The sequence below is a fragment of the Pagrus pagrus genome, assembly GCF_965226575.1.
Source record: "Pagrus pagrus genome assembly, chromosome: 18".
Lineage (NCBI taxonomy): Eukaryota > Metazoa > Chordata > Actinopteri > Spariformes > Sparidae > Pagrus > Pagrus pagrus.
Window position 1 is genome coordinate 5,593,485 of NC_140202.1, and position 26,573 is coordinate 5,620,057.

The 26,573-nt window shown below is 43.3% G+C and overlaps 2 protein-coding genes across 3 annotated transcripts; both read left to right on the forward strand.

Moving 5' to 3' along the window:
• The first annotated feature begins 1,742 nt into the window (after positions 1-1,742).
• On the forward strand, positions 1,743-15,169 carry galcb (galactosylceramidase b). 2 transcript variants are annotated; one of them, XM_084380934.1, is made up of 17 exons: positions 1,743-1,929; positions 2,035-2,103; positions 2,210-2,273; positions 2,759-2,872; positions 3,224-3,363; positions 4,002-4,040; positions 4,236-4,363; positions 9,515-9,670; positions 10,433-10,557; positions 11,260-11,387; positions 11,709-11,798; positions 11,882-11,971; positions 12,094-12,238; positions 12,922-13,102; positions 13,189-13,352; positions 13,752-13,828; positions 14,672-15,169. In XM_084380934.1, the coding sequence occupies exons 1-17, from the start codon at positions 1,789-1,791 to the stop codon at positions 14,813-14,815; spliced, it is 1,995 nt and encodes a 664-aa protein (XP_084237060.1). In that variant the 5' UTR covers positions 1,743-1,788; the 3' UTR covers positions 14,816-15,169. The 2 variants fall into 2 exon arrangements, with proteins under 2 accessions (XP_084237060.1, XP_084237059.1); XM_084380933.1 differs by lacking the exon at positions 4,236-4,363 and adding an exon at positions 8,787-8,917.
• An 803-nt stretch (positions 15,170-15,972) lies between these two features.
• Positions 15,973-26,188, forward strand: ak7b (adenylate kinase 7b). Its single transcript, XM_084381135.1, has 18 exons — positions 15,973-16,093; positions 17,063-17,239; positions 17,332-17,440; positions 18,233-18,327; positions 19,065-19,175; positions 19,261-19,341; positions 19,696-19,784; positions 19,946-20,036; positions 20,254-20,331; positions 21,141-21,290; positions 21,492-21,620; positions 21,734-21,839; positions 22,851-22,979; positions 23,088-23,153; positions 23,923-24,120; positions 24,338-24,558; positions 25,833-25,991; positions 26,080-26,188. The coding sequence occupies exons 1-18, from the start codon at positions 16,001-16,003 to the stop codon at positions 26,119-26,121; spliced, it is 2,124 nt and encodes a 707-aa protein (XP_084237261.1). The 5' UTR covers positions 15,973-16,000; the 3' UTR covers positions 26,122-26,188.
• The last annotated feature ends 385 nt before the right edge of the window (positions 26,189-26,573 follow it).

Below are 26,573 nucleotides of genomic sequence, written 5' to 3' on the forward strand. Positions count from 1 at the left end.
GCTGGAAGTGGGCTGGTACTCACTATCTTTGGAGTATCATGACTTTTTCTTGGGCTTCAGCACTTCTTATAAGCTGCCGACACTCTTCTGCCATCTCGTTGAGTGGTAGATTCATAATGGCCCTAGATAAACTGCTGTTCCACCTTACCTTTCCTCTCATCTGCAAGCTTTTCTCTGTGGGTGCTTTTTTTGTGTGACACACTTTAACTAGAGAGAAGAGTCAGTATGCAGGGATACACACCAATAGTTAGCCACTCAACTCTGTAGGCCTACATCGTGTCAGTATTTTGCTGGAAGACTACATGGTTGAAGTTAACATTCAGGATTGTGTCTCAAACTTGTCTATGTTAGTGTCATAATACAGCAGTTGTGTTGACTGGGACGTTGCATTGTGTATGTAAGTGTTTGTGTGTTGGATCATTTGAATAAAGATTGTCTTCATGTTTAAATTCATTAAATGTATATTGATATGTTGAGCAGTTTGTTTATTCTCTAATGTTTCTTATGAACTGGCTCATTATGTATTCATTGTTATATCAAGATCGTTGGGGAATATTGTATATAGACAGTCTAGTCACACACACAAGCATGTAATGTTTTGCCTCACCTAGGTATGGAAAGAACACACATGTAGTAATCTCCAGTGACAGCAGGGGGGGTTACTGAGCAACGCAGAGAACCAACGTAGTCAGCAAGAAAGTCCTGAGAGGGTGGAGGGTTGGGTCCATGAGTCCAACATACCGGACTAGGGTTCTAGTCCTGTGTCAAGCCAATAGTCACTGTTGAGTGTTTTAAGGAATTATTTTAGACCAAACCCTGATCGTTTCCTGAACCTCACCAAAGTAGTATGAATATAAGTTGTCTATTGTGCATATATATATATTATGTCTAATCCAAAAGGCAGGCACCGACCTCAGAATCAGAACTCATGTTAGACATTCCCTCGTGAGTTACAGGAGTTATTTAGACAATGACAGAAAATGTTGCTTATGTAGATTTGATTTCTGGTATTTAATTAATTTAATATGTTTATTTTATTAAAAACTTGACTTGAATAAATTATAATCAAGTCACAAAAATAAAACTATTTACGAGATGATGATGATGACGTCAGTCTCTGAGGAGTGAAGCTGCTCTGTAGTCTCAGGAGTGAAGCTGCTCTGTAGTCTGGTGGTACAGCAGCAGATACTTCTGTATCTGTTGTCAGATGGCAGCAGGGTGAACACACTGTGGCTGGGTGGGTGTTGTCTTTTAGTATCTTTGGGCTCTGTGCAGACATCTCACTTCACTGATGTCACTGATGCTCTGCAGATGGTACCAGTGATGTTCTGGTGGTTTGGATCACCCGCTGAAGAGCCGTCCTGTCCTGGGCCGTGATGAACCAGACAGTTTGTGATGTTTCCAGTCAGGATGCTTTCTGTTGCTCCTCTGTGGAAGTTGACCAGAATGTGGCACCTGTGTGAATTAATCACTTCTATTCTTCCCAAAGCCTGTTTCTCCTGATCATGTGGAGCCATATATGTGTTTTATAATGAATAATAATATTTTGTGTTATATCAGAAAAATGTAAAGTAGTAAAAACATGTGATTGTTGTTATCTGAAATATAATGTACTTACTTGACTAGAGTGTGGGTATTTCATGCTTGAAAATAAAATAAATAAACAAAATCACCCGGAAAAATAAACGGCTTGTGAGCACGTGAGGCTGTCATGTGACGCGTAGAGGGCGTGAGCGCGCCCACAGCAGCGGCGCGCGGCTTGCAGAGAGCTCAGAGAATAGAGTCAGGATGGACCTCAGGGGACTGCTGGTGAATCTGTCATTCCTCTGTTCGTCTCTGAGTTTCTGCTCTTCTCAGACTTATTTGCTGAGCGACAGAGACGGTCTGGGGAGAGTGTTTGACGGGATCGGAGGTTTGAGCGGTGGAGGGGTGAGTTGAGTCGGTTTGAAACTACTTCCTGGTCCGATACTGGACCTCTGACTGTCTCCTCTTGTTCTTCGGCTCATGTCAGATTGTTTCTGCTCCTTTCTGTAGGCGACGTCTCGTTTACTGGTGAATTACGCAGAGCCATACCGCAGCCAGATATTAGATTTCCTATTTAAGGTATGACACACGAGCCAGTCAATCAATCCGTCAGTCAGTCAGTCAATCAGTCAGTCCACTGAACAGCAGAACCGAGCTCACTGTTGTGCCTTTCTGCTGTCTGCAGCCGAACTTTGGAGCCTCTCTGCACATACTGAAGGTGGAGATAGGAGGAGACGCTCAGACTACAGGTGAGTCTGTCTGTCTGCCTGTCTGTCTGTCTGTGCAGAAATTGATGCCTGGAGTCATTTCTAATTATCACATTTCCACCGAAGTTTACTATTTGAGTGCACTGATGTAATTAAGATGATACAGTTTATAGTAACTAATATAACCTGCCTCCTGTACAAAGTGTTTGGTAAGGAAATCTATATTAACAACATGAATATCAGATGATTTATCATTTCTGTTTGTTTTTTACTGCCTGATGTTGTCACTGTACCTGCAATGAGCAGCATCAGTCAGGCTCTAATGTGTTTGTATGTGGGATCTGAAAGTTGAAGCACTCACCATGTGGTTTTTGAGAAATATTTGAATTGATGCTGAATCATCAACATTCATGATGCAGCTAAGAACAGTTTTTTTCTGGCATGGATAGAAACTGTGGATGAACTTTGGATTGATAGTTAATTCAATGAAAGAACAACTTATATACGACTGTTGTCTGTCTTTGTAGATGGAACGGAGCCGTCACACATGCACTACGAGAACGATGAGAACTACTTCAGAGGCTACGAGTGGTGGCTGATGAAAGAGGCCAAGAAGAGAAACCCAAACATCACACTGATAGGTGAGAGCGTGTAGTAAAACTTCTATTGCACTTCAAAATGATAATAAAACAGTTGAGAGGAAATAAAGATCACATGAGAGTGTACGACTAAAAAACTGAAATAAAACAGAGACAAAGATATGACTTTATTACTACTGTAAATTGATATCCTGAACCCCTGATTGGACGTACCTTCTACACTATGCTGCAGAATTGGGTTTATTTTGTAACAGTTAGCAGGGCTGATGGGAAATGTGGTCTTACTGGGCATTCATACTGAAAACAGCACTGCGAGAGGTGATTGTTCGACGTTGATGGTGCATATTGCATCTTCTGCCTTACATGTGTGTGTTGGCATGTGTGTTCATGTAGGTTTACCCTGGGCGTTCCCGGGTTGGGTGGGACATGGTAAGAGCTGGCCCTATGACTTCCCAGACATCACTGCAGCATACGTGGTGAACTGGATCCTTGGTGCCAAGCAGTACCATGACCTGGACATTCAGTATGTTGGGGTGTGTACTCGTTTACTTTGAATCTTATTCCTGTTTGAGCTACATGTCGTGCACAGTGGGGTTTCTCTTCATACCAGAGCTGCAGAAACCTTCAGCCGTGCACACACTGTCTGTACAAATATATGCACAAATATCTACTCATCTTTGGTTGTGTGACACAGTTTACATGCAGTCCAAAGGGCTTTTTATTTATTGCGTGCTACTTTCTAAACCTGTTGATCTGTTTATGTTTAACATCAGGAGTCTACTTTGCTTATTATAATGTGGTCAAATTGAGGTCAAAGTTAGACCCATATTCCTACAATATCTGTGATAATTGTCCTCACCAGGTTAACAGCTGACTCCTCCTCAGTCAGGCTGAAAACAAACTGATTATTAGAAGGACTCATCACTTCATCACTTAACTCAATGTGATCATAACCAGTAGGAATAAAGGCCAGAACTGTGAAAATATAATGAGAATACATTTTATTGCAACTAACCTGGTGACAGCACTTCAGGTGAGTGTGAGGCCTGTTACACAGAGCAACACCACCAAGGTTCAGTTGCATGTAACTCTTCTGCATGATAAAGTTGAACATGTAACGCTGAACCTGGACACGTTCTCCGTCTAACTAAACTCTCTCCCATCTCTTTAGATTTGGAATGAGCGAAACTTTGACAGCAAGTACATCAAGGTAATCCTCACCTCTTCACTCTCACTGTCCTCTCATTTGTTTGACTGACTCGTGTGCATTGTGTTTTAGCCTAAACTGTGACTTAAAGGAGAAAAACAGCCACCAACATTGAGTTGTGTCCACATGAGAGAGATGCAGGTTAAAATGATTTGAACTTCTAGCTGGGTTCCTCTGAGAGCATGTTTTGTTGCCAAGGTGCTCCGGGACACGCTGGATAAAGTTGGTCTAACTGACGTGGGCGTCATCGCGGCAGACGGCGATTGGAGCATCGCTAGTTCTATGATCGTTGACCCGTACCTTAATGATTCTGTTGAGGTGGTTGGGTAAGTACAGCTGGCTTTAAGTCAAACTCATCTGTGGCACAGAATGAAAAATCTGAACTCATAATCACTCATTTGACCCAATGGCACTGCAATTAAAATGTAAAGGCGTGTGCTGTGGGTTCACTGAAGGGCAATTTGATCCGTGACAACTGATTGACTAAACATGTGATGCACCTGTGGTGAGCTGTCCACTGCATTCAGGTGTCTTCACCTAAAACACTTGTTGAGTTGGCCTCTTTTCTATAAATCTACCTGCCTGGTTGGATCGGAGCTGAATGTTTGCGGCTGTTTTTCTGTACTGCCTGTGTGCATGCTCTTACAGAATGTAGTATATTCCTATAAAGCATGACACTTATATACACACTAAAATTAGGTCTCTCATTGGATTTATGTACAGTATATTGCTGCCACCATGTAAAACAACGCTGAAGTTTTTCTTCAGTGGTCTTAAAGCTACACCAATCAATTTTTATTATTATTATTATTATTATTATTTTTGAATGTTTATGTTAATGAATTATGTTTGAATTGTTCAGTATTGATTGTTAAAATCACAATATCTAACTATGCAGCTCTGCTATCTGTCAGTGAAATGCTTACACGTGTTTCATGGTACATGAAGCAGTGATTACATGTTGTGGGATTGTGGATATCAAGTCATTTCAATGTGCTGTGATTGGTAGGTCGGACGGTACTGCATTGATCCCGAGGGGAGTTTGGCATCAAATTTTTAAAATGTGACGTGAATAGTTACAGTATATGAGCACAATCTACGTTCTGTATCGTAGGCAACTAGACTTGTTTCAGTTGGTTGAAGACGTTTTACCTCTCATCCAAGAGAATTCTTCAGTTCTAACTAACTAAACTAAACTCTGTGTGGGAGTGTCCTTACAGAGTCGTTAAGGAAATGTGGTAGCTGTGAGTTTCAGAGTCCTCAGGGCCACTTGTAGGTCTTGACCCAACCGTCCTTCATGTGGGTTGCTAGGGCTAGGTGAGCCCAGGTGTGAATGGTTGTTAAGCTGTCTGGGGACAGAACTCAGTAAAGCATTGTAGGTGGGTGATAAGTAATGTCTTAGGCCACCTCCTCTGTTCAAAGACGTCCTTCCAGTTTGACATAGATGGATTATTTTACTCCTCTTTCAAACCATCTGTCTTCTCTGGACAAGATGTTTACATTGTTGTCCTCAAAGGAATGATTTGTCTCCTTCAGATGTAAGTGGACAGCTTGACCTGAGGAGTTGGCCCTCCTAGCATTAACAGCATAAACTCCATTACTCTGTTTTTGCCTCCTGGGTGTTTTGTGCTTAGGATGGACAAGTTTCAAGTTTCAAGTTTCTGCCTCAGTGTGTTGGTAGGTTTAAAGTGAACCAGGGTATGATGTTTATTAAAGATCCTCCTGAGTTTCTCAGATGTTCCTGCGACATAAGGAATGACGATGTTGTTACGTTCTCTCGTCTCCTCCTCTCTGTCTGGTCTGGATTTTTTAGAGGTTTTGACAAAGGTCCAGTTTGGGTAGCCACAGGTTTTAAGTGCTCTCCTGATGTGCTTCTGTTCCTTCTCCGTCCCCTTTGATTTAGTGGGCACGGTGTCAGCCTGATGGTTTAGGGTTCTGACTACACCAGCTTGTGCTCCAGTGGGTGATGAGAGTCAAACAGCAAGTATTGATCTGTGTATGTAGGTTTTCTGTACACCTCAATGTTGAGGCTTCTGTCTTCTTCAATGTGTACTGTACAGTCCAAGAAGGGCAGACTGTCTCCTCTGACATCTTCTCGTGTGAACTTAATGATATTGTCCACAGCATTTATATGTTCTGTGAAGGCTTCCACTTCCCTTGTTCTGATTTTGACCCAGGTGTCTTCCACATACCTGAACCAGTGGCTAGGAGCAGTTCCTGTGAAGGTAATCAAGGCTCTGCTATCAACCTCTTCCATGTAGAGGTTGACCACTATGAGGGTCAAGTCCAGTTACCTACGATACAGCACTTAGAATTACCATGACCTGGATGACTGAGAACATTTATCAACATATATGAGCACATGCAAATGTTAACAGGACTGTCCTAACTCTGGATGGGTGAGCTCTGGCTGTCAGGTGGCAAATGTAGTGATCACATCTTTGACAAAAACCGATCAAGCATGCACACTGATTTGTGCTCTTGTGTTTGGTGATGAGATGTTATCTGAGTGCCTTTACATGCACTTTAGTTTCCCAGTTGTGATCGTTTTTGTAGTGTTCTGTTTATGTTTTGCATGTGTAAATATCATATCTTGGTTTCAGAGACCTGGATAATGTACTCTGTATTGAGTACAACTGTGATATGCAAACGCCTGGATTCAGAGCTCAGACAGTGGTTGAGATGCTGATGTATACAGGTGCATGTTCCATGTAAACACCATGTCCCCAATATGATCAACGCAGGATAAGACTTGATACCAGGTTATTAATGTGCATGTAAACATGCTTTCTGGTTGAAGCCGTAGGAGCAGATTAAACAGTATGTGAAACAGTCCCGACTATATACTGTAGCTGGCTAGCTAACTAGGTTGCCAGATGCTTGTAGATATCAGGCAAATGTACACACACAGAGTGACTGCAGATAAATTAGTGAGCGTGCTTCTTGTAAAGGGAAATGTATCTCCAGTTCACCTTGTACTGTACTGTACACCTTTTGTGTTCTTGTGGAATCAGTTGAAACAGTTCCCAGGATGAATTCTGGGAAATAGTTTATGCAATACTATTGGATATAATTAAATTGGATATAGATAAACAAGAACCGATTAAATCAAAACACTTGAAATTGGGGTTTTCTGAATTTAATGAGGTCATTGTTTTCATTCTCTGGCCGGCAAACTCTGTTCTGATAAATCCACTGCACATCATCCATCTGGATCGATGTTTGGATTCAATGATGTCAGATCCATTTAGTTTGATGCAAAGTGAAAACAACGATACATATCATCTTTAAGATGCACCTAATTGAAATAATCCCATGGCACGTCTGTGTCGCCGTCTCTGTCAAGCATGTTCTTCCTTAACCTTCAAACTGCATATAACATACAGTAGACTAACTGTTCGGTGTAATGGAGCTTCTGATGGTTTCATTTCTTTGCGGGAACAACTTTGTTGCTGCAGAGTCTTTTTTTTTTTTTCCTCCACGCCGTCAGCTGGTTTTACAACATGATATCAGGTGGATAGAGAGTTAGTGCTGGACAAAGTAGTATTTAGTTGTATTTGTTTCTGGTTGAGATGAGGGTTTGGGAGGTTTCCAGTTATCTGATCTGATGTATTGAGTTTACACCAGTGTGATTTTCTGCAAACACAATGGCCATTTGTCAGGTGTAGGTGGGGAGCGTGATGACAACATGATGCGGAGAGAACGCTCATCCATAACAAGTTGGTGCAGGTTATGCTGTCTATGTTTCAGGTATACTATCCAGGGTTTTCATTAAAAATGGACAGCAGAGGAGTTGCGGTGCTTCGTTTACCTTTCACATGTGTGTTACCAAGGTCTGCATTAGTGAGGAAAGCAGTAGTTACTGGATGTAACTCCTGTTCTATGAGTACGTGTTCAGCCCGCTACGTATGTTATTGCTGCCACAGTAAAGCACATTATTTTCAAGACGGTAACACATGTGCAGTAATGACGGTGTCGCAAAATTCATGTCGTGGTTAAATGAAACCAGTACACTGCCCACTCAAATTTCAGATTGATCCGCTGTCAACAAATGCAGAAAATGAGCATTGTTTTGTTCTGTACATGCATTCTTTATGAACGATAGTGGTAAGTGCTAACTCGCTCAACACTCTGCTCATTTCAATCAATCAATCAATCAATCAATCAAACTTTATTTATATAGCACTTTTCATACACGGCTGTGCAGCACAAAGTGCTTTACACATAAAAGACAAAACAATTTCAAAGAAAGCCCCTCCCTCCCACCCTCCATACTACACACACACACACACACACACACACACACACACACACACACACACACACATGCACACACACACACATGCGCACACACACACACACACACACACACACACACGCACACATGCACACACAAACACACACACACCTGCACACTCTCACTACTGACAATAGGGAGACATGGCATTTCATGTTTATGATTTTATTTCTTTATTCAAGGATCCCCATTAGAAACATGGATGTGTCTTTCTGCATTTCCTGTGACTAGCCTACTTCAAAATAAAAGTCAGCTCTTGTTTTGCCAGACAATCACTTTAAATGTGTGGGCAAGTGACCAAAACATCAGCTAGTTAGCCTCTTTTATAGTGTATGAGTTTTACATGGTCGCAGCAATACTGTAAAGCAACACAAATTGAAACTGATCAGGGCTGTGAATCCACTTCTTCCTCTGCTCTCTGTCTCTGTGTGTGACTGTGATGTCTGCACCAGCTGCTGCGCTACACTCTGGATAAGAGTGGTCTGGAGCGGGTCAGGATCATAGCCAGTGACAACCTGTGGCAGCCCATTACCCTGTCTCTGCTGCTCGACCCTGAGCTCAGCAGAGCTGTAGACGTGATAGGGTAGGATCCCTCTCCGTGCAGGACATTTGCATGCATGCACTCTGTTACCAGTGGCTGATGTCGTCTTTATCTGCATATGATATGTCCAGTACTGAAACAGTAACATGACTTTATGACGGTGTTTCTTTTTGTGTATGTGCATGAGCATCTGCTTGTGTTCTAACAAGTGTTTGTGGTTTTTAAGCAACTAGAGGAGCAAAACTATTTCTCGATGCTGACAAAGTGTATTAGTGGATCTATTTCAGTCTGTTTTCTGTGTGTGGAAAAGGCTTGACCCCAATTTGTGAAAGTTTGATACATAAACTATATTCAGACAAAAGGATAAAACAAAGACATTCACACATATGCAAGTGTCTGTAAATGTTTCATATAGAACCATTTAAAGGTCCAGTGTGTACGATTTATTGCCATTTAGCAGTGTGGTTACAGACCGCTGGATATCTACTGTATGTCTATGTAGATTTCTTACAAATAGTGTTAAAATATCTTCTCGTCTCATGAGCTGAGTGTATTGTCACGCCCCTAATATAAAATATACATATATATACACATAAACACAACTTATTTGACCTTGTTTGTGGTGTGTGTGATATTCAGGGCTCACTACCCAGGCACCGTCACAGTGAAGGAGGCCGTGAAGACGCAGAAGAAGCTGTGGTCATCAGAGGACTACAGCACTTTTAACGATGAGGTGGGAGGAGGCTGCTGGGCCCGCATCCTCAACCAGAACTACGTCAATGGACTCATGACTGCGTAAGTAAATGAGCATCAAACAACTTCAAAATAATTAGCATTTCTGAATAAATGTGGTGATGTTGAGTAGCTTAAGCGCAGAAAAGATGCTTGTTGCGTTGTCATGCTGCTGGGGTTTGTAGCATAGTGTAAATATGCAGCATATGCAGTCAGAGTCACTGACGGCAACAAACAAGTTCCAGACATGAACTGCCTCATATTGGCCTCCTGTGGATTAAAACCCTGGACCTTTGACTGCGTAGAGAAGGTGAGTTAGAGGGTGACTGACTGACTGCACCACTGTGGAGACATAAAGTCTGCACACCTTCTCACAGGTTGAAGCAATTACAGCATGTGCAAAACTGTGGTACTTTTGTCTGTTTAAACTTAAAACAACTACAACGGTAAAAATGTTGTAAAATTCTGGAAAAAGGTCACCCATCACTCTGCTGGTTTCAGGTGTATTGTCAGATATTTTGGTGACATTTGAGGCCAAAGGATACTAAAAGACAACACCTGTCCCAGACACAGTCTGTTAACCCTGCTGCCATCTGGCAAAAGATACAGAAGTATCTGACTCGGGGCTATAGCTTACATTTTGTTGTACAACCCTGTGTTGTAGAATGAAACTAAATGAACTGTAAACCTTTAACAACAAAAGAGCATTTAACATCCAGACAGTACAGACTGTACAGTGTAAAAGTGTAGTGAGGTTAGGAGTGACTGTGACTACGCAGGGAAGGCTTGGGATGAGCCCCTGTCTGGTTTCTATCCTTCCTCCAGCACCATCTCCTGGAACCTTGTGGCCAGCTACTACGAAGAGCTGCCATTCGGCAGAGACGGTCTGATGACAGCTGAGGAACCCTGGAGCGGCAACTACGTGGTGGACTCCCCCATCTGGATCACAGGTCTGCATCCTGCACTTACAGCGTGTCAGGAGGAAATGTGTGCTCAGTATGAAAGTGCACAGCTTGGCAGCAGCTCAACAAGAACATGAAGCGCTCTCATTTTCAATTGTTACACTGAACCGGATCACAGTTTGAACAGAAGCTTGAAGCAGCTCAGTTTTCCTCCCTCCCAGTGTTTCCCTGTGGTGTTACTGTTGGTGCCGCTGCCACAGATCTATCTAGTGTAGAGGGCATATCTTTTCTATTTTATCTTATTTATTTGAGTATATTCTTGTTTTATTCCGTTTTATTTCTCTCTCAGTCGACTCTTACCTCGCGCTGCTAATTTGTGTTATTGTGTGCACACTGTTTTTTCCCTTGTGCTGCCGTGTCAACCTGAATTTCTCCTGCGGGGGATCAATAAAGGGACATCTTATCTAATCAAGACCACATTAACAACATGGCTACGGCTAACAGCCTGGCTACTGTACTAAGCAGAAGATAACTGTAAGAATCTCAAAGTCGCCCGGAAACCCTGATCCCAAAGTCAGAGTAAAACAGCCGGTTGTATTAATAAGTACGCAGGTTGTGTTACTTAATGAAATTATTCCTTGACTGTGAAACAATGTCTGTTTAAGGGCTGTTTTTCAACTCTTTGCTCTCAGCAGATGTTTAACAGATAAATGGTTTCATATAGTTTTGCACTGTGTTGTTTTCATAAAGCCCACACCACACAGTTCACCCAGCCTGGATGGAGCTACCTGCAGACTGTTGGACATCTGGAACAAGGTGGAAGTTACGTAGCCCTGACTGACGGGAGAGGAAACCTCACTGTTGTCATAGAAACCATGGCAAGTTAGGCTTTCCTATTTTGATCTTTACTTTTTGTTGTTTTCATCTTCTGGGTCTGTGATTTGAACTATCTCCAATCTGGTTGAGATGGTGATGGATCACATCTGACTGTTGACCCTGCTGTCTGCTTGTAAAAAGGATGTTAACCACTAAACAGGAAGTGACCCTGGCTGGAGTGAAGGCTTTGATGGTGTAGCTGTACAGAAGATGAAAACTACACAATGACATTTTTAGGCTTCAGTGTTAACAGTTACACTTTTGCACAAAAACACTAAAAGTGCTTTTGATTTAACTTTTTTTTTTCCACATTACCTTCACAGACTCACGATCATTCAGTGTGCATACGACCTCCACTCCTTCCCTTCAATGTGACATCCCAGAATGCAACTTTCCAGCTGAAGGGATCCTTTGTACGTTGCTTTGAGGTCTTTATTATGCTGCTGAAAGTTACCAAGTGATATTTTTCTTATTCAAAGTCATTTATTTTTCTCAGGCCTCCATCAAGGAACTCCAAGTATGGCGGTCGCAGTTCAACTTCAAAACCCAAAAACCCTCCTTCTTTGAGAAACTGACCCCGCTGAAGGTAAAACTCAACAACACAACACAATACAACACAACACAACACAGCAATGTCTTCCTACATGTCGGCACCATGCAACAACTTTAACACTGTTGTATTGTTTTCCATGTTTCTGGTGGATGCAGCTTTTAGATGGATCGTTCACATTAGATCTAGCTGAAGACGAGGTTTACACACTGACCACAGTTACAACAGGACAGAAAGGAAGTTACCCCGACCCGCCTCGCTCTGCTCGCTTCCCTAAAGTCTACAAGGACGACTTTAATGTTCGTAAGTACAACATGCACAGAACCCAGATTGGTTTTGATTCTTAAAATATCATACAGTTCTGATAGGTGTACCCAAAACACGCTCCAACCAAACATATGTTACACACTGAGTGTAGTCTGTGATGTTTTCATGGCAGAATGAAAAGAAACCAGCTCATTAAATGTAAAAATGGTATCAACATAGGTAGAATAAAATATGTGATAAGTAATATTAGATTTTTGGGGCCTATAGCGATTTTAGGGAGCAGAAAATACTGATATTGATATATCGGCCAATATACATAACACAAATATTGTTTATCACACACTATTATATTTTACAGTTTAAGAATAAACTTTTCTTTGCCAAAATTACATCAGTGCACTGAAAAGTAAACTTCACTGGAAATGTAATAATCATACATTTCACCAAACATATTTTTCTGTGTTATAATCTCTAAACAAAAGTTTAAAATCGGCCAACCGATATATTTCCAGGCTCTGATGCTGAGGAAAGGATTTATTTGTGAAAAGTCATTAAATATTAACATACAGGGACATAAGGAAACCTTGTGATTATGTGTTATATCAAGAAAAAATTGTTTTGCTCCCAAACTAAGAGTTTTCTCAAAGTGCTGGATCTTTTCATGGATTTCTTGTATTTCCTCTTGAACTCTGACCTGAAATCTCTGTATCCTCCTGTAGGAAACCCTCCCTTCTCTGAGGCTCCAGACTTTGCTGACCAGACGGGGGTGTTTGAATACTACATCAACATGACTGACCCCGGACCTCACGTCTTTACCTTACGACAGGTTCTGACCGAGAGGCCCATCACATGGGCCACTGACGCTGACCAGACCATCAGTGTCATAGGAGACTATCAGTGGTGAGTGGACGGTGCCATAAGTGTTAGCAGCACTGCCCTCCCAGTAAGAATATAACTTGACCTTCACAACACACTGTTTGTTCCAGGCAGAACCTCACAGTCACTTGTGACGTCTTCATGGAGAGCGTTAAGACCGGTGGTGTGTTCATAGCAGCCAGGGTGGATAAAGGAGGCCAGTCGGTCCGCAGCGCTAACGGAGTGTTTTTCTGGGTGTTTGCAGATGGCACATACAAAGTTACCAATGATCTGGGTCAGTACTGTCACCCTCTGCTTCATTACTCATTTTACAATGAAGAAATATCTCAAAGGAGAAGTGTTCTCATGTGTTTGTGCACATTTTAAAGAATAAGGTGGGAAACATTCTGCTTTACTGTCTGTCAACAAATCCCATGAAAGTCTGTCTGTGAAAGTGTTATGAATGTTGCATCAGTACTCGCCTTGAAATATACTGTACACCAGTCATTGTTTGAGTGAGAACAGATTAGAAGTCCAGCATTTTTCATGTGGTTTGTTGACAATAAACAAAGTCCAGTATGACCAGCTTATTTAAAAAAAACATTGTACCAACCAGCTGAAGTGCGAGGTGGAGTAGTTGTCACAGCTGTGCCTCTTATCGATGTGTGTGTTTCTTCTTGTCTTTGGCCGCCAGCTGGAGAGACGGTACTCGCGGAGGGACAGTCTGGTACCAGAGCGTATGTGTGGCACACCTTAACGCTCACTGTGGAGGTAAGTGGAAAACTTCTTAATGTTTAGAAAGTTTTATTCTTTAAAGCCTGGACCAAACCAACTGATGCAAACATTCTGCAGGCCTGTTCCCAGCCTGTTCACAGGTCTTCTGTTCGGGGTCACTGCAGACAGTGGGGAGAAGCTAATGGCATTATTGTTGTGTTGTGAGGAGACAAATCGAACTCTGCATCTCTGTATTCTTTCTGCTGTGGTTTCATCTGTCGGTGCTAAATACATATGTGCTTACATACACATACATACATACATAAAAAACCACCAACATAAAGCAGGATCAGTTCATGACATTGTCTTGAGAATAGAGCTGAAACAATTAAACTATGAATTGATGAGGTGATCGAAACTTTCCAATCATCAATTGAAACATATTTTTTTGTATTTTTTGACAATAAAGTCACTGTACATGACTTCACTGCCTGTAGTGAGAGTATTTGTTGGTGCATATGTTAGTCTGCTATGATTGTCAAATGAATATATTTGGGCTTTGGACTGTAGGTTAGACAAAACAAGACATTTGAATGTCGACTTGGGCTCATTTCATTAACCAAACACTGACTAGAGAAGAGCATCATAAAATGATCAGCTCACAGGTCCTGTTGATAAAGAGTGAGCAGGAGTTAACTGGACCTGCAGCGACTGACTGTTAAATGTAGTTCCAGTGTGATCACATGGTCACTGAGCCTCATGTGTGCTCGTTCTGCCACAGTCATGTGACGTACTGTCAGCATGACAGAGCAGAGAGTCGTACTGTATCTAATAAAGTGGATAGATGTATTTCATAAACTCATTTTCCTGCTCCTTGTCACTGATCCGTGTGTCCTGCAGGGCCAGTATGCGTCCGGGCTGCTGAATGGATACCCGCTGTGGAAGAACGCTGTGGCGCTGACACCGAAGAACGGCTGGGCTGCCGTCGGGACACATTCATTTGAACTGGCCCAGTTTGATAACTTTGCTGTGGCGGCAAAATAATGTTTTTTTTTAACTGCGAGTTAATAGTTTACACTATGCTGTGAATATTGTGATTAATTTATTGACTTGATGGATGCATTGATTTCACACTTCAGTGTGCGACAAATAGATTTAATTGTATTTTCTCTTTATGAAGATTTAAAGTGTCTAAGACGACACTGAAGGGATTCAGAGGGCACATAATGTAACGTGATGCACTGCAGCCTTGATAATTCCTGTCTGTATTTTGTAAATGGTTTTGAAATACTTGATTTTTATGGAATAAATGATTTGTTAATCTTTTTGAATGTTTTTGAAAGAACTGCTTGGCTTTAATCTACATTGATGTGTTTAAAATAAATACAATAAAAATGACTTGAAGTGTCCATTTCTTGTAATTACAGACTTTTAACATCTCTGTTATCTTTATTCAAGACTGCGCTCTTTTAATTTGAGCGTACGACTCACTGATTTCACTTTTACATTTTGTAATGGACTTGTATTAGTGCGGCGCTGGTCCAGTCTACAAGTCCAAGTCTTACAACACTTCACATTGACACTGATGGCAGAGGCTGCCATGCCCAGGTTATCTTCTTATTATCATACCTTGTAATTACTGTTAAAAAATTAAATATTTGCAGTTTATCATGTTGGTTGTCGGAGAAAGAGGCAGCAACACTCACACATGTTCAATATTCTGTTACCAGCAGAGCATCTTTAGCTGGCTCTGCTGCAGGTTAACATGTTGGCTTGAAAACTTCTTCCTGACCAACAGTGATCAAATCTAAATTAAATAAACTTACAGCTGATTAAACATAAACTGACCAGTGTCATCCAGCAGGAAGGATGTGTCATTTCATGTCATGCTCTAACTGACCATCATGTTAACTAAACAGTAATGAATCATTGAGTTTCATTAATTTCTGACAGCTGCTGTGCTGCGGCCCTCAGTCAGCTGTGACAGCAGCAGGGGGACATGTAGTCAACAGGTGCTCCCGCACGAGGACAAATACACGATGACGTCAGATCGTGACAACTTTATTGTAATACGGTGAAATAATAATAACGTACACGCCATCTTTAATGAGGAACTTCATAACATCAGCTGCAGTGGACTCCAGCAGCGTCTCCAAGCTGCCGCGCCGCGCGGAGACGCCTGCGTCGCTGTGTCTCTATGGCAACGGGACAACATCAGCTGTAAACAACATGGCGGAGCCGAGGATGGAGAGAGGTGCACACACACCTAAACGAGTTTTCATCAACAACACGGACTCATACGCTTCTCAACACATCGCCAAGGTAAATATGTGCCAGTGTTCATGTGGGTCAGAGCCGAGTGTTGGACGTGTTGGAGCCAGAACATTAAGATCAGGTCCTTCAGCCTCTGTGAGACACGCTGCAGACAGGACTGTGAGACACACTGTTGACAGGACTGTGAGGACACACTGCAGACAGGACTGTGAGACATGCTGCAGACAGGACTGTGAGACACGCTGCAGACAGGACTGTGAGACACACAGCTGACAGGACTGTGAGACATGCTGCAGACAGGACTGTGAGGACACACTGTTGACAGGACTGTGAGACATGCTGCAGACAGGACTGTGAAACACGCTGCAGACAGGACTGTGAGGACACACTGTTGACAGGACTGTGAGACATGCTGCAGACAGGACTGTGAGACACACAGCTGACAGGACTGTGAGGACACACTGTTGACAGGACTGTGAGACACGCTGCAGACAGGACTGTGAGACACACTGCAGACAGGACTGTGAGGACACACTGTTGACAGGACTGTGAGACACACTGCAGACAGGACTGTGAGGACACGCTGCAGACAGGACTGTGAGACACACTGCTGACAGGACTGTGAGACACACTGTTGACAGGACTGTGAGACACACTGCTGACAGGACTGTGAGACACACTGCAGACAGGACTGTGAGGACACGCTGCAGACAGGACTGTGAGACACACTGCTGACAGGACTGTGAGACACACTGTTGACAGGACTGTGAGACACACAGCTGACAGGACTGTGAGACACTGCTGACAGGACTGTGAGACACACAGCTGACAGGACTGTGAGACACGCTGCAGACAGGACTGTGAGACACACTGTTGACAGGACTGTGAGACACTGTTGACAGGACTGTGAGACACAGTGCTGACAGGACTGTGAGACACTGTTGACAGGACTGTGAGACACTGCTGACAGGACTGTGAGACACACTGGACCGTGGTTAGTTAACATGTTGTTTGCAGTGTCTGTCAGAATGTGAGCTCAGAGCTGGTCCTGCTGGTTCAGAGGGAGAGACGAAGGCTGAGGATGAGGAGGACAGTCTGGTTCCAGACCAGAGAGGAGAGAAAGCTTTTCACCTGGTTGGAACAGCCTCTGATAAACCTGAGGAGGACAGACAGTATGTGCTGGAGGAGTACGTTGTGAGTACACACTGACAGTAGTTGTGTCTGTACTGCTGTAAGTGTTATCTGCTGTAAGACGTCACTGCTGACATGTCTGGTTTGTATTGTAGCAACTGAACAGGGACGAGCTGCTTTCAAGACTGATGGACTGTGATGTTGTGATCTACAACGTGACCCAGCATGGTGATCAGGTAGAAGAGGCCTCCTGGGCTGTTTCAGGTAAACACGTGTCTCACTGTCTCTGCTGGCTGTCTGACGGTTGTTCATTGTCTGTTGTGTTTTGTTGAAGTTTAAGGTGATGTATTTGTGCTGCCTGACAAACTGAGAATGTCTTAACGTTGTAGTTTGAGTTTATTATCCACTTATCAGGAACGGGGAACGGCCTCCTCTCAGAACCAAACATCTGTTGTCAGAACTAATACCGAATCATCGGTCCCATCTGAGTCTCATTGTATTTGTTGGGCTCTAACTGAGTCTGAGGAACCTAAACTGCTGTCACCTTCAGTGTTGGTGCTTTCTGTGGAGGACTTTATGTCGTATAACATCTGATGCCTTCTACTGTGATCTGTCGTCAGTCTCTGTGTTTGAAAATGATATGTAACTTTTCAACTGTCACTGCGTCTCAGTTCAGGGCTGCATCCTTTAAAGGCTGCACTTGAAGACTGAATGTGTCACAACAAGGCTGCCTCGTTCTGAAGCTCCTTCAAACACACCCGACAAATGTGACCTTCTTTTCCCGTGCTGTGCAGGAACAATAACACAAAACAAAGGAAAGTGTCCCATTGAGTGAGCACATCTACAGTAGATGTCATATTCTGCAGCCACACAGGAGAAACCTGTGAAGGACTGAACTGGAAGAAGAATTCTTAAAATCCATCCGTCCATCGTCTGTAACAGCTTCTCCTGGAGACGATCCCAGCTGACACTGGCCGAGCAGCGGAGATATGATGATAATAATAATATCGTAATGAATGAATCGCTCATTAGGATCCTTCTGTGTTGTGTTTTTAGCTCTCCATGATAAAATAAGACATTTTTCTGGACCGAAGATGTTCATCCTCATCTCCACCGTGATGACCTGGGCCAGCAGCAAGTCAGTCGACCCTGTGAGTGGACACGTGGACAGCCTGACATGTTATCTGTTTGTGTAGCACAGGTCCCTGTTGTTCCTCATCACACAGTGTAATATGCACTGGGCTTCACAAGTCTGAGACCACCTGTCCACATACCTGTATCTCTAAATATCATCTTAACAGTTTGAGTGACGGGTTGAATCTTTGGAAACTGTTTGATTGTCCTCATTTTGCTCTAATGGCAGCATGCACTCCAGCTGCATGGACTCCAAAAGTTTGTGCAGTGTCCACAAAGCTTCTCGTGATGTCACAGACTGATGGTCTTTCTCAGTCTTCAAGTGAAACCATAAATGTTGACTGTGGTTGAGGTCAGGTGACTGTGCTGTTGCTGTGTATGAGCACATCAGCACCAAGTATTACAGCCTCAGTGTATTTATGGGTGAATGTGGCCTTGGTGGGTGAAGCACTTTGAGCAGTCAGTTCATGAGAAAAGTGTTTAAATTTAGTCTGTTTACTGTACATGTGTAATTTTCTGTCAGTAATATTGGTCATTATTCTTTTTTTTCAAGTTAAAACATTTTTTTAACGTCATACATTTAGTAACATGTAAAAGTAGTTGCCTTTTAATACGAACAATCTCATCAATAATCCAACAATATATGTCATTTTGTTATGACTGTAATCCCAGTTAGTTACTTCACGTGTTTATTCACCAGCTCTGCCATGTCAGATGAATGTCTTCGGTCTTTTGTCTCTTTGTTGTGTAACAGGAGGATCCGGACCTTCCTTTCACTGATGAGATGTTCAGGCGAAGACGAGCACATCCCAACTTCAAGCAGCACATCGAGCTGGAGAAGAGGGTGGTCAAAATGGGCAAAACTGTCAGTTTCTAATTCCCCAGTAACATCTTGTATTGAACGCGTGTGACTGACACATCTCACCCTGACACATGGTTGTTGCTTTCAGAACGAGATGTTCTCGACGTACGTGGTCGCGTCCGGACTGCAGTACGGGATGGGAGAGCAGGTCCTGCACTTCTTTTTCAAGGTGGGATTTTAAGACTAGATTGTCGCTTTGGCTGTTAACAAGATCCATGATTTATCTGCAGCTCTCACTCTTCACTGGCAGAGTGTCTGGGAGCAGAGTTACAGCACTACTGTTGGTCTCCTCCTCAGAAATCCTTCCTGAGAACGTTTCATGTCGCTGTCCCCTCCACAGTTGATAATAGACTTTAGCCCCTGGCTGCAGGTACAAAGAAGCGTCCTGAGCCTGAACAGAAGGACCAACACCACCATCATTAGGCCCAGTCATAAACAGGCCCAGTCATAAACAGGCCCAGTCATAAACAGCACCAAGTGTGAATTTGTTTCACAGGAGTAACTAAATAATCTGTGTTGTTAGACATCGTGGCTGGGACAAGAACCAGAAATACCTGTCTTTGGAGATGGCAACAACATTGTTCCCATGATTCACATCAATGACCTGGCAAGGTTGGACACACACACAAACACACACACACACACACACACACACACACACACACCAACAATACATATATTTTTCTCAATAGCTTCCTTGAACAATTGGTGTCACAGAAATGACTTACTTAATATGAACATGCTGTAAACAATGACAGCTCTGTGTGTTAAAGTGTGATTCAGAACGTGATCGAACTTCAGCCCAAACCATATTACCTGCTAGCTGTGGACGATTCCAACAGTACCATGGAGGACGTTGTGAAGGTGTGTTAACCTTCAGGCCTGTTAAAATCATACAGTCACATCTTCAGACTAATGCTGTTACAGAAGAACCTGTTTGAACCTGCTGGATGTTGGAGTTACTGATCTAATCAGAACTGCGTTGTGTCAGGTTACAGTACCACACTGACACATGTTTATATTTCTGCCGTTCTGATATACAGAGATGATGATAAACTGATATGAGTTGTTTCTTCACCAGACGATTGCCTCTGTGCTCGGACCAGGGAAGATCCAGAAGAAGCCACTTGAGGAAGCGTTCCTCGTGCAGGACTTGAGTGTCAGTACGGTTACTTTACTGCTCTGATACGTCATCATGGCTAACACAGAGCTATTCACTATCTGACTTTGTTATTGCAATATGGGAATTAAAGCTTCTTCTTCCCAGCCCAATTTTTGACAATGCCTTAAAAAGAAGAAGATTTTCTTGAGAAGTGCCCTCGTTTGCTTTCTTTCCCAGAGTGAGACGAGGACATGGAGATGTTTGCATGTTAATGAAGCAGGAATACAAACCCTGGTTTGCTCAGCTCAGCGTGAAGACGAGAAGCAGGGAAACAGACAACCTGGCTCTAATCCTAACTCTATAGATACTAATTATACATTATATCTGCTTTGTTTCATCTGTCAAGTCTGTTGACAGTGTATTAGGTAACAGCAGCTGGGTACAGTGACTGTGCAGCCTCCTGCAGTCTTGACATCACCATGTTTGTTGGCAGCTCCTGAAATAAACTCATTTAGTCATTTTTATGAATGTATTTGTGTACAGATTTAACGGAGGAGATAAGTTGTGTTAATTAGTAAGCTAAAGATGTGTTGGGTAGCTGCTTTAAGTATTTTTCTAAACTAGACTTAATATACGGACATGAGATTGATATCTCATGCTGGGGAAGCCACTTTGCAAGCGACCAGTTACTTCACACGAGGAGATGAATGCTACCCGAGGGAGAAATCTGTTGGGTTAACTAGAGCTGCCTAGAAAAAGGAGTTTAAACTAGTTTGTAAAGACAGCGGGTCATTGACGATGACAAACCCACCGAACATATAATATAAAAGTCACGTGTCCTCTGACATGTTACTGTCTCTTGGCAGGTGATGGAAATTGATTCCCTGCTGGTCAACCTTCGTATGGAGGGCGTCCATGTCAAGACTCTGTTCTCTATGAACTGGTCGTGTGAGTCTGGGCTGGTGGAGAACGTGGCGCTGGTCGTAGAGGAATACCGGCAGACCAGAGGACTGCTGGTAGGTACTCAAACAGAGAGCAGGAATATGTCCCTGTCCAAAGAGTACAACAGTGAAATATGGATAGATTAATGAAATGGCGTACTAACTATATTTTCTGTTCATTTGGCAACTCGGTGATGAATTAAAATGGTAGTGTGGTAGACATGGTGTGGCTAAGTTGTAGATGAAGTCGTTCTAGATAATCCATGTCCCCTCCAGCCCGTCCGTCTGTGTGTGCTGGGGCCTCCAGCAGTGGGGAAGAGCACAGTGTCCAAACAGATCTGTGAACACTACAAACTCCAACACATCACACTGAAAGAGACCATCTCTGAAACCATCTCTCAGCTGGTGGGTTTCTCCTCAGGCACACCCCCACACATGCAGTAGTGTAAAAAAAAGCATTCATTTCCTGTACATGTCTTTTAAAGCCCTTACAGTTGCATTTTAATCCCCACTTTTAGGAAAAAGCTGCGCAGAATGCTGATCCAGATGCAGAGAACGAGGACTCTGCAGCAGAGGCCCAGGAGCTGCTCTACAGCCTGAAGGACAGTATGGAGAGGAATGGAGGTACACAGGGCTCACCTGCCAGGACCTCTCACATACAGTACACCTCCACAAACACACACTCTGCTGCACTATCTTAACATTACACAGCTGCTAATCCTAAAGCCTCACATCAGCAAGCTGTGAAGAGCTGCCATGTCGAGTTCAGTTCAGTCTGGTTTGTAACATTTTGCATTTCCACTGTTGAAAGTTGAGGATGGTTTGGTACCAAGAGGTCCGTTGGCACAGCCAGAGTCGTCCCGTTCTCTGTGCTCTGATGTAGGATTTTACTTCCTGCTCCTTTGCCACCTGCAGCCGTTTCTCAAGTTAAACTTGTTTCCTTGTTGTAATAAGTAACCACACGTGGTCGAGTGACAGAGGGAGAGAGATAGAGCAAGCGGCAAAAATGTGGTGTAAAAAACATGTAATCTTACTGTTTATTATTAATATATGCATACCTGCCTGTAGAAACGTAGCATCGTTACATTCATATGACATGTTTGTCTGTAACAGCTGAGAACGGTGTGAAAGAGTTCAGCTTGCTCTTGTATTGAAATGACCTGCTTCAGTCTCGTTTTCAGCTTCAGTTGTTCACTCCGTCCGTCTAGTTAGTGTTGTTCACAAGAGCTCGCTCAAACTCACACAGATAAAATAAAAGCTCCTCTATACTCCTCTACATTACTTTCAGCAGTAACAAAGTAATATAACATGTTACTAGTAGGACTTTGGTGAGATCATCACATTTACAGTTTCAAGTGAAGAGAGAATGGTGTCCTATACAACATCAAATTGTTGAGTTACTGTTGTCGTTTGCATGACTGTTTGCCATCCATTGGCAATCCCATGGTGCCTTGGTTTGCGTCTGTCGACCGTTCAGAGGCTGTTGACCAATCAGAGACTCGCTAAGAGGCGGGTGCCTTAAAGGCTGTGTGAACATCGCCAGCTCTCGTTCATATTTCATGTTGCCAAAGGACATGTTCAGTTCACCATGTACGACCATGGCCGTTCTGTAATATCAGCGTTTGTGTCCATCAGGTCTTTTGGACGAGCAGCTGTTGGTGAAGGTGGTGAAGGACAAGCTGATGTCCAGCCCGTGCAGGAACCAGGGTTTTGTCCTGGACAGCTTTCCCAAAACATATGAACAAGCTAAAGAGCTGTTCTATGGTGAGACACTGCCACCTCCTGCAGCGGGTCAGAATTACATACATGTACATACGCTCAATATAAGATGGACATATACATACACAGCTGTGTGTTTTCTTTGTTTTTTAGCTGAGGAACATGATTCAGAAGATGAAACCAGCCTGACTTCTTCATCCAGCATGAGAATTACTCCAGGTCTTTGTCCTGCACCGTCACTGTTGTCTTCCATGGTCCCACCACAGCAGAGCACAGACATTTTAATGCCTCGCAGTTATTTCTTCATGGAAACAAACTCCAAATATGTCATTTTGAGGAATAGAGAGTTTTCAGGGGATTAATTAATGCCAGGACAGGGACTTAAAAAATGCTTGTAGCTGTCAGAACTACAATCTGCACTTACATCTTCATGAGCATCGTTGCTGGACAAAATCTGATCGGCACAGCTTTACATCTGAACGTGTTTTGGACACTGCAGGACGGAGCTCAGTGTCACTTTCTGTGTCCTTCATGTTGCACTTGAGAACACACACTTATTATCCAACAGTGCTTCTTCATCAAGTATAGACAACACCATGTAAATGTAATGTGAATCAAATCCCCATTTGAAGTTTATATTTTAGTTATAAAAACGTCCTGTTTCCTGGTGAAAACTTAGAATCTCCACAATTTATGAAGATCTTAAGATTGAACTTATTCAATGTAAAGTCAGTTCCTGAGAAAGACTTTATGTAGAGTTTTGTCAGGGTGCTATCAAGCCATTTTTGCCACACCTATTCCTGATACCCATAATAAGTATCAGTTGTCTGCTACTTCTAAAGCTTGTTATAGACTTTGTGCACCCAGTACTACAAAAAACTACTTATCAATAACCACAAATAACCATCTAGAAAATATCGATGCAAAGGCCCGCGCCTGTCACTGTGCTGTGTTGAGGTATCTGATGGTTTTTACTTGTGTGCCACAGAGTTCGTGTTGTGTCTGGACGCGTCAGATTCCTTCCTGAAGGATCGGGTGATGAACCTGCCTGAGAGGCAGGTACAGGAGCACAACTACGAGCAGGAGCACTTCCTACGACAGCTGGCCACATACAGAGAGAGCAACGCGGAGGACGACACTGTTGTCAACTACTTTGAAGAGCTGGACATCAGCCCTCTGTACCTGGGTAACCCATGCAGCATGACCACATCCTGTGTGTTGGCAGGGTTCATTAGTTGACTCATATGTTCAGCATTCAGCACAGATGATGTTTTTATTCACGTTACTTTTGATGCACAAAGATGAAATGTCTTAAAGCCACAAAAAAAGAGCTGAATATTTTAAAGCTGATATTTTCAGCATCAAACCTGACTGCACTCCGTGTCATCCTCTCACCCCGTCAGAGATCACCAGTAGCAATGAACCTGACGGCCTGCTGCTGATGCAGAAGATCTTCCACACAGTGGGCCAGCCCAGGAACTACGGGCCCAGCAGCCAGGAGGTGCAGAAAGAGGAGAGGAGGAGGGCTGAGGTGAAGATGAGGAGAGAGGCCATGGAGCAGGCTGAGGAGGAGAAGAAGGAGGCAGAGGAGGCCAGACACAGGGCTGCACACTGGGAGGAGTGGGTAGGTACTGGGAGGAGTGGGTAGGTACTGGGAGGAGTGGGTAGGTACTGGGAGGAGTGGGTAGGTACTGGGAGGAAAGCTGGGATTTGGATGTTGTTTGGAGAAGGATATTTGATGCTTCCACTTCAAATAACTATCAAACACATCTGCTGTGATCACAGAGGTCCATCAGAGATAAAACTCTCTGCCAGTAATGGCCGTCCCCCTGTGCAGTGTAGACAGTAAACTAAAAGACAAGTGTGAGCTGGTTGTAACATTTCATACCACACAGAGCTCGACTGCAGCCGGGGGGCATCAGCATGAAATCAAGTTTTACCGCTGCTTTTCCCCTTGTGTTGTTCCATTATGTCCCTTGTAAATCTCCCAGTACACCAACCATGACTGACCCATGCTAAACTCACAGTACAACATGAGATGCAAGCATTACATGCACGTCAGACTGTAGAGAAAAAGGCCCACTTCTTAGCATTTAACAGTGTTCAGCTCTCTGTATTCTCATTTGCTGGAGTTTGCTTACCGAGGGGCGCTGCTTTATTGTCGAACCATGTTGGTGAGTGTGTGCTATGTTTTGTTTGATTGTTTGACAGAGTGTTGGATTCATGTAAGTTAGCAACAGCACAACATCTACAGAGCACCTCTCGTCCCGCTGTAGTCCTGAGCTCTGTCGGTTCAGAACACAGCTGCCTGTCCAGTGAGACAGCTTCATCTGGGCTGTTTGGGTGGAGACAGGTCTCTGTAAAGATGTGGGAACAACAGTCACTGATTTGTTTGGCCAGGAGTCCCATTTCTTCCACTTCATTTCTCTGGCGACCAGGCGCCAGAAGCAGCCTGCTGTGGGCAGCAAACGTCTCAAAGTCCAATTCTCTTTATCCAGAACCTGAGCTCTCTTCTCCAGTGCTGATGGATGTATTTCGACCAACTCAGCAGAACTATAATATAATAACAAAATAATAAAGTTTGGAGACCAACTTCCTGCTTCAGCTTTGACCGTCTGTATTCACTGCAGTGAACTCACTCCAGATAAAGTGGTGACGGTCTGATAACCTGTGACCTACTGACCTGTGTGATCGTCTGTCTGCATGTTGGTCTCGACCCGTCTGACCTTGTTTTAATGATGTCACTGTGTCTGCAGGTCGTAGCTGTTACTGTGGTGATTACAGTGTTGTCACCAATAGAAATAAAAGCCACCTCATGTTGTACTAAACCAGAATGATCCTGTAGGTGTAAAAGATTGATAGATGATGTAGGTGAGTTGGATCTGATGTGTGTTTCAGACGAAGGGTTTGGAGGAGGAGAGGCAGCAGGAGGAGGAGCTGCTGGAGGTGCAGTCAGTCCCGATGAGGAACTACCTGAAGGAGCACGTCATGCCCACGCTGACCCAGGGTCTGATCGAATGCTGCACAGCCAAACCACAGGACCCCGTGGACTTCCTGGTATTTCACTCAGCGACCGTTATTACATAATTATTTTCATGAGACTTCACTGGGTTTTGATCATGTCTTTTGGTTTGTCTCCTTCCAGGCGGAGTACTTGATAAAGAACAACACCAACTTCAACTACTGAACAGACAGAGAGGTCATTTTTGTGGTTGTACCTGCACAAACTGAAATAAAAGACTTTTTTCTCCTCATTTCCCTGAGCTCCTTAGTATGTTAGAGACGTAAGTCAATTACAGGCAGCATTTCTATTAGTAGAAAACCTCCCTGAGTCGTTTAGACTCACAGTATTAGTAGTCACAGTATTTCAGCCAACACAGTTCATGCTGGGATTTTGATTAGGTCTGATGTGTAAGTGGCCCATTCTCCTGCGCCTGTTGTATTTACACACTGCTTTGTTTGGGCTCTAGTGTGCCGGCCATTACTTAAAAGCACCCTAGAAAAGCGGATGAAAGTGCATATGAAGCCAAAAGCTAATTAAGTTGTTAATTTGCGTAATGAACTTGGTAAACTCCAAAGTGGGCATTCTCGGGTCATAATTGCTTTGTTGTGGCTTCTGATATCCAGGAAGGATAAATG

What these genes read in the sequence shown, in the direction of transcription:
- galcb (XM_084380933.1), top strand. Translation starts at nt 1,789, where the DNA reads ATGGACCTCAGGGGACTGCTGGTGAATCTGTCATTCCTCTGTTCGTCT. An exon ending in TCCAGCTGAAGGGATCCTTT is followed by an intron (nt 11,799 to 11,881) that starts GTACGTTGCTTT and finishes TATTTTTCTCAG; the next exon opens with GCCTCCATCAAGGAACTCCA. An exon ending in CAAGGACGACTTTAATGTTC is followed by an intron (nt 12,239 to 12,921) that starts GTAAGTACAACA and finishes ATCCTCCTGTAG; the next exon opens with GAAACCCTCCCTTCTCTGAG.
- ak7b (XM_084381135.1), top strand. Translation starts at nt 16,001, where the DNA reads ATGGCGGAGCCGAGGATGGAGAGAGGTGCACACACACCTAAACGAGTT. An exon ending in AGCTAAAGAGCTGTTCTATG is followed by an intron (nt 22,980 to 23,087) that starts GTGAGACACTGC and finishes TTTGTTTTTTAG; the next exon opens with CTGAGGAACATGATTCAGAA. An exon ending in CTGCACACTGGGAGGAGTGG is followed by an intron (nt 24,559 to 25,832) that starts GTAGGTACTGGG and finishes TGTGTGTTTCAG; the next exon opens with ACGAAGGGTTTGGAGGAGGA.